Below are 11124 nucleotides of genomic sequence, written 5' to 3' on the forward strand. Positions count from 1 at the left end.
CTCTTTCCAGGTGACCCAGCTTACTGCCGTTTTGAATGCTGGATCCCAGTTTTATTAGCATAATTTTCAAATTGCGAAGTCACATGATGCTTTATCAGATTCATTAGAAGAGTGAATTTGGATAATTGGAGATACAAGCTCAGAGGCAAGGCTTTGAAACAGCTCCCAGTCTTGTCAGTTTTTGAACCAAATCTGAAACTTCCCTCATCCTAAGAGGGCCCAGAATGTCAGTGACAATAACCTCTGACAGTCTGATGTTCTGATGTGCTATGATGTCGAGAACATCACCTCTACCATCATGTGTGTAATGCACAGAACACTGTGGACCTCAAATTTTGAATTCAGAACTAATAATGGCTCCAAGAGCTTCAAGCCAGAGGGGTTTGAACCTTTACTATTCCAGACAGGGTGCTTTGCATTCAGGTCACCTAACAGGATGGACTTATTTATAAAACCCAATAGCTCTGTGATGGCTGTATTACCCCAGAGTTGTTGCGGAGATTTACAGACAGCTGCAAGCAACATTTCAGTGTTTCCAATTGGCATGCAGACCCTTGCTGTTTCCACTGGAAGGAGAGCAAGTGGGTCTGTGCATGTCTGAGTGATGCCCTTCTTAACTGCTAAGGCACTTTCATTTTTGTGCCCACTGTCAAGATCAGTCCAATAAATATAATACTATGGAATGCAGAACCTCATATGAGATTTCAGGCGTGTCTCTGAGAACAGGTCCATGTCTATTTTGATGTTTCGCAAATGTTTTCTGACCTCGTAGGCCTGCCTCTCAATACTATTAGCATTGAATGGTATGAGTTCAAGGGTCTATGAACTGTTGCTAGCATTGTTCTTCAACAGTCTAATCACAGCTTAATTATGACAACCTTCTCTTTTTCTGTCACAACACCACAGACCTCTGTCACAATCTGCTGCACTGCAGTGAAAGCAAGGAACACGTCTGTTGCACTAATATTTACATTTTTAGCCTGCACTGACTAACCTGAGGTCTGATTGGTGTTCTGATGCATACTGATTTTTCCTGAAGATCGTTACTGTTTTTGTTGTGATGGTTGCTGCCAATGCTGCAGATCAGATTTGCAAAGAGCAGTGACAAATGATCGATCAGGTGTTGTGTATTTTGAGGAGAACATCTTCCTCGCTGATCCCTGTGTTGTCACCCACAGATTCTTTATAAGCTATTATAATTCCTGTTTTGCATGACTGCAGTCTCTGTAACTTGCTGGGTGTGACGATCAACTGCAGCAGGTTGGGACACTCTAAGTTCCGTTTCACTGGGCACTCACGATGGCAATGTCCAACCCCACATGAGGCAGTGAGATGGCTGCCTGCAGTGCACCCAGATGTGGCCGTAATGCTGGTAACTGTAGCACTGTGTATGTATGTTGCTGCATACATGTGAAATACACTGGTAAATAGCATCTGTTCATCCATAAACTTGCAGAGGGTGTGCCTGTCGGCTGCAGCTCTGTTCACCAGATGCTTCCACTTGGCACCATTTGCATTCGCTTAGAGCGAATTTTGAACAATCTGCTCTATTTGAACTATAGAAGCTTGCACTAGATCCATTTCCTTCTTCCCATCTAAATGGTCCGCTATTAATTTTTCATCTCTCTCATCGAACAAGGTGAGTAGGACTACCAGCGTCTCACATCGCATTAGTGTATCAAGAGTAATCTCTCTTAAAAACAACAAGCTTTAGGCTCCCAGCTACTTGACGCCTTCTGCGCGATAAGTTGTATTTTGGTGCAGTGCCAATGATTCATAATAACAACTGCTATAAAACTATAATTTATTTTTTTAATCTATGCACTCTAGACTCGTAACCGACTCTTCAACTTCCCTCCTCCAACTGACTTGACTCTCATCTCCTCTTGAGTTCCCTGGCTCTTACCAGACTCAGTTCAATTGGGAGTCAGGGAAGTCGAGAGGAGCTGAAAAGTCAAGTTAGTTTGAGGTGGGAAGTTGAATTTAGACTTGTCCTGCTTACAACATCTATCCACAGACCACATAGAAAACACTGCTACCCATTATCGTTGTATCAAATTGCTGCCATGGAAACATGCTTTTCTGCAAAGCCATTACTCAGCAACAGTTGTCTCTGCTGGGTTCACAGTTCTTGCCTTGAGCAAATATGCCACTACACACAATTCAATAAGAGGATAAGTAAGTAGTTGCAAAGTCCCTGTGCTTAATTAGTTAAGCACTATGACATGAAGACTTATGGTAGATATAACATTGCAGCATAAAATAAAATGGTAGTCAGCTGGTTTGGTGGATGGAATGGAATGTATGATGCTTTTTACCAGGAAATCAAAATGTTTAAATCTATACTTGTAATCCCCACACAGCTGAATAACAAATCAAATATGGCGAACACTGTGCTCAACATTACTCATGTTAGGGTTCAATCCATGACCAGTACATGTATAACCAATAAAAGAACATGAACATCTTCACCTGTTATCCTATCTGTAGTAATTAGTAATTTGACATGAAGGCATTAAAGTGGAAGGAAAATCATGTCTTAAATTGTACTGTCTTCACTATGAAGATTACCATCTACTGGGATGTGACATCATGTACTCTGGTAGATAGTTATCCATGTTTCAGAGGAAGCTGCTGCCTCCTGCCAAACCTGGAAGCAGCAGGGTCCTCTGAACACTGGTAACTATGTGCCAGACTTCGTGGTATCACATCCCAAAAAACAATAATATTCATAGTGACAGCCATGAGAACCTCAGATCTCACACGTTTCTGTTCTGTTCACAACCATCAACAAGACGGGACAGAGAATTCAGTCTTCTGGGATATAATGCCGTGGAGTCTACTGAACTTAAACCAACCTTTCAGGGTAACACATGGCCTTTATTGTTACAGCTGAAAAATAAGCCAAGCAAGAAACCAGCATGAAGCACGTAGCTTGACTTCCAACAGACTAAATGGTATTATATTCCAGACTATAGAAATCTTCATAACTACCACTGTGAGACCTCAAATGCTATAAGGGATAAAATCCAAAAGCAAGACATTACTCAAGAGTTGAAGGTAAAACTACCAGAAAGAAAAAAAAAATGTGAAAACATGGACTCAATGATATGGACTTGCATCACACATTGATGGCAACAGGATGTCTCTGGGGGCACTGTAAATGAATACAGCGTACAAACAAGCACTGGAAAGATCAAGAACTAGGTGGGAAGATCAAATGAGAGAAGATAAACAAAAAAGAGCACGGAACATGAGTAATGTATGAGAGGAGAGCTTACAGAAGAAAGGAGAAGAATGATGAAGGCATTGTCCCAAGTAAACTAACTACAGTGGAAATGTAAACGTATGCTATTGTGATATAAATATGTCACACACCTTGAATCTAAAATTCCGGAGATGCTTATCCAGAGAGCCAGTAAAAAAAAAGTCAGGTGCCATCTGTTCTGCATCCGCACCTCCCAACTCAGTGCCCGCACTGCCGCCACATTCAATAACACATAAACAGGTGACAGCAGCATGATGGCCTTCATATTTCCTCTTGAACTTTCCACTCTTCAGAGAGTAGCAGTACACATTTCCATCCTCAGATGCAGCCAGCACATGCCTGCCTACAGTCTATAAGCATTTGTAATGTTAATAAATGTGGGAAGAATTACTTGACAGTGGCTATCATACAGTACTCTTCTACAGCCATAAAGCAATAAAAAGAGAAAGGGATGGTCTATCTTTTTCACCAGAAAACATTATGGTCTCACCGGGAGTGAGGAAACAATGGCATGTGGTCCTGAGTAATCCCGGCCTATGGTCAGCGAGGAAATAAACATGAGTAGACGGGGTTTTAAGTAGGTTGCCTTCTCCAGGACACCTGTCGTCCATTAATACCAATAACATACCGAGAACAATGACAGCAAGAATACAAGTGACAAGCGGTGGAAGTGGGGAAGGAAGATGAGAGGAATAAGAGTGTGTCAGTAAATAGGTCATAAACGGAATTGAAACAGCTGCAATGGGTTTTCTATGTGTACCACTAGATGCCAGCATAGTCCAGCTAGCACACATGCATGCACATGTTCAAAGGCTCATTTCAGTAGCAAAGGTGGTGACTATGCTTGAGACATGTCCTACTGATAAGCAGCGTTCTGTTGTGCGTTTTTTTTGTGAGCAAAAGGACTTAATGCAAGGATATCCATAAAGATATGATTACTGTTTACAGTGCGAAGTATCTATCACATAAAGATATTCACAACTAGGTTGAGAAATTCACTCAAGGTGTTCGAAAGTCGCAGATGCCCAATGAAGTCGCCCTGCTGAAGACAGCAACAACAGCAGCTGTTCAGTGGGTGAAAGAGCTAATGCAAGCTGATAGGAGGATAACAACAGACAGTGTAGCTACTGCACTGTGGTGTTCCCATGGTTCAGCATAAAATATAATGCAGAATTGTTCAAAGTTTCAGAAAGTGTGCATGGTGGGTGCCCAGAGAATTGAAGGACTGTGAAAAACTGAACCGAATGGGTCTGTCCTCACAACATCCCTTACAGTATGCAGATGAAGGAGAAGATATGCTTAACAGGATTGTTATTGGGGATTAATCGTGGATGCATCACTACAAACCCAAATCAAAGTGTACTTCAATGCAATGGAAACATCCCAGTTCACCTTCAACCAAAAAGTTTAAGGTTACAAGTAAGGCATCAGGTGGGAAAGTTATGATTGCCATGTTTTGGGATTCTGAGGGAGTACTGTTAGCCCATTTTCAGAAGCATAGTGAAAATGTGAATTCTGCATCATACTGTTCTGTTGAAGCTTTGGGGTGCATTTTGCAGAAATGTTCAGGCCAATTAGCAAGAGTGGTACTGCTTCATCATGACAGTGCCAAACCCCAAATAGCTCAAGCAAATGGGGACAGAATTAAAGAACTAGAGTGAGAACTTCAGCCCAGACATTTCCCCTAGTGACTTCCAACTATTTGGTCTGCTAAAAAACCATCTTGGTGGCAGTGGCAAATGTTTTGTTGATGACAAAGATGTGCAAGTGACTGAGACAACTTCTGTGCTGCAGGTTTCGACACAATGGTAAAAATATGGGACTTGTGTATCTATGCTGGCTAAGGGTATGTCAAGAAACAAACATTTCTTCCACATTTGGATATCACATATTTTAGTTTTGTACACATGTGAACTATTCAATGACTCTCTCTCATATATGCTAGACACTCAAAAGGAAAAGCATATGTGGTGCTATCACAGACTGTTATTCTTGTAACTGCTCAGCAAAAGAAGATGAGTGGGGAGGCCAAGGTCACACATCTGCAAGCCTACTGCATCACTCTGCCATGTGATACTGCGTTGTGAATACACATTGCTTTTTTCGACATCGTGTTTTATTTTGTCTGTGATGGATGGCAAAATCAAAGAACATGTTTGCATCAAGTTTTGCGTGAAGCTCAGTAACTCCACTACCGAAATCCTTGAAATGCTTTGTGAGGCTTTTGGAGAACATTCTTTAAGCCAGACAGTGATTTTTGAATGGCATTCACATTTCAAGGCCAGTCAAGTATTAGCTGAAGATGATGACTGTTCAGGGTGATGAAGCACCAGCAAAATGACAGAAAATGTTGAAAAAATTTCAGAACTAATCCATAAAGACTGTCACTGAACAATCGACAAGCTCACAGACAGTGATGGGATCAGTTATGGAACCTTCCAGATCTTATCAGATAATGCAAACACGAGTCACACTGCCACAAAGTTTGTTCCCTTGACTCTTGACAGACAAACAAGAGTAGTGGCATGTAAATACAGTCAACTCTCGATTATCCGGGGGCGGATTAACCGGTNACAAGAGTAGTGGCATGTAAATATATGTCTTGAGCTATGGGAGAAGGTTTATTAGGACCCAACTTTTATCTCTAGAATCATAATGGGTGAAGATGGATTTACAGTTATGATCCAGAAACAAAGCAACAAATGTCACAGTGGATGAGGCCACAATCGCAAAGAGCAAAAAAGGTGCAGCAGGTCCCGGAGTTTAACAACAAGGAACATGCTCATTCTTTCTTTTTTGACATGAAGGGGATTGTCCACCATGAATTTGTTCCTCCTAACACTATGTTGAACTCCACATCCTCCCTACTCAGCAGACTTAGCCCCATAATTTCATTGTTTCCCAAACTGAAAATGAAACTCAAGGGATGTTTTGAAAGTGTCCGATATCTGAAGGGAATCACAAGTGATACTTGACAGCATTAGGGAAAATGGCTTCCACAGTGCTTTTGTAGCTTGGAAAAAACTATGGGATCGCTGTACACGTTCCCAAGGAGACTATTTTGAAGGAGATGGCAGCCAAAATTGAGTAAGTTAAGCCAGCATTTATTTTTTGACCTAGTCCGGGAGTTTTCATTCATTTCATGACCTTAATGCAGTACTCCACAAACATAATGACATTAAGATCCTGTACAATAACAGGTAAAACAGCCTCAATCCTAAGAAGTGTTTGCATTCCACAATATGGTCTGCATACTATGAAGTTTGCTCACCAATGATTTATATAGCCAAAACTGGTTAAAGGGCTTACTAATTCCTTCATTTTCAAATGGGATAACTACAGATAGTTTCACAGCCATGCCTGGAATATAACATAACTTCAGACAAGATTCAGAGTGCAAAGATAGAATTTTATGACCTATCTCTTTCTAAAACAAATCATCATTAACAAGAGGCTGTAGGTGATTTTGCTGTATTTGTAAAAATTACATTTTCAGATTTCATACTTAAAACACCTATATATCTTAAAATTTTATTTTTAACTTACTTTAATATCTAAGATGGGCCCTTTATGGGATTCAAATATCAAACGTTCTATGCCATCTGACTTCCGATCCTTTCGGTGTTTTTTGGAGGACTTGTGCTTTGTTGCTCTACTGTTTGTTCCTTCTCTACCCTCCTGAGCCATATCATAAGAATAGGCTGAATCCTGGTCACAATCATCTTTGCCATCTGCACTGTGTGTAACCAACTGCGTTTCATTTTTTTCATCATTTCTTATCTTTTTCACAAGAGGCTGCTCCCCATCACTTGTAACAGACAATGTGTCTGACACAAGGGTAGAGATACTGTTTTCATCTTGTATGGCTACCTCAGAAAGGAAGCACTGGCCTTGTGACCATCCTGGTGAATCTGACTGCATAAGCAGATCAGGAGGTAACTGCATGGGACTTGAAGTAATGTTTCCATATGGTTCAATATGCAGCTTGGGTGGCTGTCCCTGGCAACTTGAAGAATCTGAAACATCTCCAAGAGGATCCTGTTGGTTACTGGAGCCTTCTGTTTGATTAAGCTGTTCATCTGCTGATTCAGGAAAGATAACAGTATCTCCAAGAGGATCCAGCTGGTAATTAGAGCCCTCTCTTTGATTAAGCTGTTCATCTGCTAATTCAGGAAAGGTGATTCTGTAACAATCACCTACATTATCCAATTTTTGTTTTACATCCTGTCCTGCTAAGTAAACTTCACTCTTATTCTTTTTCACAAACTGTGTCACAGAAAGTTCATCTGAAGAACATGAAGACCTTCGAATTCTCTGATTACCTAAATTGTTTGTAGCAGCAAGTTTTTCACATGGCTTAACAGATTCATCCATTTCTTCTATAGCTAGTGGTTTCACTACAACAAAACAATCTTGTAAATTCCATTGCAATAGGTCCATTTTTGGATTATGATGGTGAACCTTACTAGGCTGACTTTCTGTTTCACTTGGTTTCCTCTTCTGGGCACCAACAATATCAGGGGATGATGGAATTTTGGTGTTGTTACTCCTCTGAAGTTGTCCAGAGTTAGAAAGTGTTGTTTTCTTCAGTTTCCTAACAGGCGAAGTGCTTCCATCAATTGCATCCGTCTGTTCTATTTTCACTGCCCTCCTCCTTTTTCTGACCATTTTGGTCACATTTTCATCAAGGACAGTTGGCTGCATGGCCTGAAAGGCAGATGCAACTCTAGAAAATGATCTTCTACTCATGCTTTCTGTGGAAGGTTTGCCTGATTCTTCTTGAGAACTTGTAACGTACTCATTATCATTAATTTCTGTTTTTACTGTAAGTTTCCTTTTACGGGTAACTCTACTTATACAATCAGATGCCTCTGATTCCTCAAAACTTGTGGAATATCCTCCTGTGGATGAGAGCGTTTCTTTCTTCCTACTTATTGTTTCTACAGGATCTTCAAGCAGAAGTTCCACATCCCCAAGAGACCTTGTCTTTGTGTCCCTTCTGCCTCTAGGACTGGAATTACTTGTATGAGAAAAATCCTGTTCACTGGATTTCTTAGTATCTGATTCTCTTGGAGAACGTCTTTTTGGCCTGTTACTTGAAGACAAGCTATCTCTTTCAGACTGTTTACTGTTCTTTGTTGAAACTTCAGTTTTATTTGATGAATGTGTCTCTTTTCTGTCTTCTACCACACTGCTATCAGACTGTGAAGATTCCTTATCATGTTTCATGTTTCCTACTTTCTGTTTTGTAAATTTACTCTTCCTTCCTTCATTCTGTTGGTTTCTATTTTCAAAAATTTCTGTCTGTCTCCTGCTTCGCAGCTCCTTCACTGCGGTTTCTTTTAATGAATCAGAATGAACAGTTTTCCTTAAAATGGCATCAGAATTACTTTCAATCCAGCTTTTCTCTCGATTACCAAGTCTATTTTTTTTTGCAATTCGAGTTTTATGCTGTACATGTGGGTGTTTCTTTGAAACACTAGAATGGTGCTCCTTGTTCAATCCAGGTTTTGGTTTTGAAGCTAGTTTCTTTTGACCTCCAGTTTTTTCAGATAAGGATTTCCCTTCAGACTGATGAGATTCCCTGTGTGAAGCAGTGGAACGATGAGCCACATATCTTCTGCCCTTGTTAGTACTGCTACTCTCCACTTGATATGATTTTGATTCATTACCATCACTTGAAATCTTATTTTGCTTGTGATCTGAAGAATGAATCACAGCAGAATCTTCTCTGTTCTGACCATCTGGCAAATTAAAACTATTCAGCACAGCCTCCACAACAGAAGTGTCAAAAGTTTTCAGACACTCATTCAACTTATGCCTTGGCAATGACACATGTGCATTTTGCAGCTCACACGAGGAGCCTAAAACATAATCTATTGGCAACATTACCATGGGTGTTGAAGTAGATGTGGGTCGATCACTTGTAAATGAATTCCCTGTTAGCTCGTTATTCATGGTTACAAAACCCATATGCATTTGCTGTGTGTTCGAATTATTGCTTAAAGCTATTCTGTTACAAAGAGTATGAGGTGATACCACTGTGGTTGGATTTGCGTACTGCAACCCTCTTGATTTAGGTGAATGACTGTTATTTCTATTGGTAAAACTAGACTCAACCTCTAAACTCAGCTGCAGTTTTCTATACAATTCAAGTTTAACTTCCATTAATTTTTGGATTTCTTTGTCTATTTCCAACATTCTAAGAAATACATATTTACTGCTTGAACCCAACGAACCTCCTTGAACATCTCTCGTGTGCAGAGGGTTCATGCCATCAGATATCGCAGCAGCTGCATCAGCATGACTGCTAGCACTAGCTGTGTCTTCACCTTCCTTGCTTGGCAGTCTGTTTACTTCTATGCTTGTTTCTTCAGGCCTAGCCAGTTTCATTCTCTTTGTAGTATTCTTCTTCTCTTTGTTATCAAGTACTGAGGATCCTCTGAAACTGCGCTCCATTCCATCCGTGGAATGTAAGAGTCCTGAAGTGTGTTGCAATGTGGTTTCAGCAGCTGAATCCATGTTATGAATCTCAGAAACACAAGCAAGTGAAATTTGAGAACCTGCAGATCTAAGGGGTTGAATTAAACACAAGGGAGACTTTTCTTTTGGGGCAGATAACACAGCCTCTTTTGAAGTGTCAAAGAACTGAACACTATTTGACGACTTTGATGATTCATTCTCTTCAGTTATTTTCCTCGATGAAAAGTGATCTTTCAGTAATTTCGCTAATTGCGGTGAGAGCTGACTTGATTTCTCTAGAAGTTGCAACATTCTCTGAACATCATCAGAATCAAGCTCATCAGGGGGCTGTGTCTGTGTGCTTACTTCAACTATAGTCACTTCGTTTATTGGATTAGAAATGAAAGAAGGCTGATTATGGGACAAGATACCAATACTTTGGAATTCTGGGGCAGCTCTGACTATATCTGAAACAAACAAACAAACAAAAGAAAGAAAGAAGACCCTTATGACCATCTCACAATTCTTACACTAGTATAGCTTACAAAAATACAAGATCAATTTATTTCCTTTGGCTGTGTTCATTGTTATGAACATGAAACACTGAGTAATAATTATCAGAGTGTAAGATTCTTCCTTCTTCACTAAGCACAGGAATACATAACAACACGAAGAATTCTATCATCTGGGATATAACAACATGTAGTCTGTTGAAAATTAATTTTGCCTGTGGTTCTGTATGGGTGTGAAACTTGGTCTCTAACATTAAGGGAGGAACACAGACTGAGGATGTTCAAGAACAGGGTGTTGACAAGAATATCTGGACCGAAGAGAGATGAAGTGACAGGAGGTTGGGGAAAACTGCATAATGAGGAGCTTCATAACTTGTAATCTTCACAAAGTATAATTAGGATGATCAAGTCAAGGACGATGAGATGGGCAGGACATGCAGCATGAATGGGGGAGGACTGCATATACAATACTGGTGGGAAAGCCAGAAGGAAAGAGCTCACTGGGAAGACCAAGAAATAGGTGGGTGGACAATATTAAGATGGATCTTAGATAGGATGGGATGGTTTGGATCAGATTGATCTGGCTCAGGATAGGGACCAGTGGAGGGCTCTTGTGAACACAGTAATGAACCTTTGGGTTCCATAAAATGCTGGGAAGTTCTTGAGTAGCTGCACATTGGCAGCTTGTGAAGAAGGGCTCATCTCCATGAGTGAGTGAGTGAGTGAGTGTTGAAAATAAACTGGCATTTCAGAGGGACATAACGTTTCTGTCTTCAGGGTCAAAGAATAAGCCAAGCAAGAAAACAGCATGAGGTAGGTAGCAAGCATGGCTTGATAGAACAATGGTCCCTTAAAAAATGTGTTTTAGTGGAAATATAATAC

At 40.4% G+C, this 11124-nt stretch overlaps 1 protein-coding gene across 1 annotated transcript in view; it reads right to left on the reverse strand.

The window, feature by feature from the left end:
- Positions 1–11124, reverse strand: part of LOC111875368 — a 59741-nt gene that overhangs the window by 21073 nt on the left and 27544 nt on the right. Inside the window, exons 3-4 of the mRNA XM_023871571.2 lie at positions 6815–10197; positions 3379–3618 (exon numbers count right to left, since the gene is read on the reverse strand). Of these exons, the coding sequence (XP_023727339.1) occupies positions 3379–3618; positions 6815–10197 (3623 nt within the window). The remainder of the gene's footprint in view (positions 1–3378; positions 3619–6814; positions 10198–11124) is intronic.

Source organism: Cryptotermes secundus, unplaced genomic scaffold (genome assembly GCF_002891405.2).
Source record: "Cryptotermes secundus unplaced genomic scaffold, Csec_1.0 scaffold2266, whole genome shotgun sequence".
Lineage (NCBI taxonomy): Eukaryota > Metazoa > Arthropoda > Insecta > Blattodea > Kalotermitidae > Cryptotermes > Cryptotermes secundus.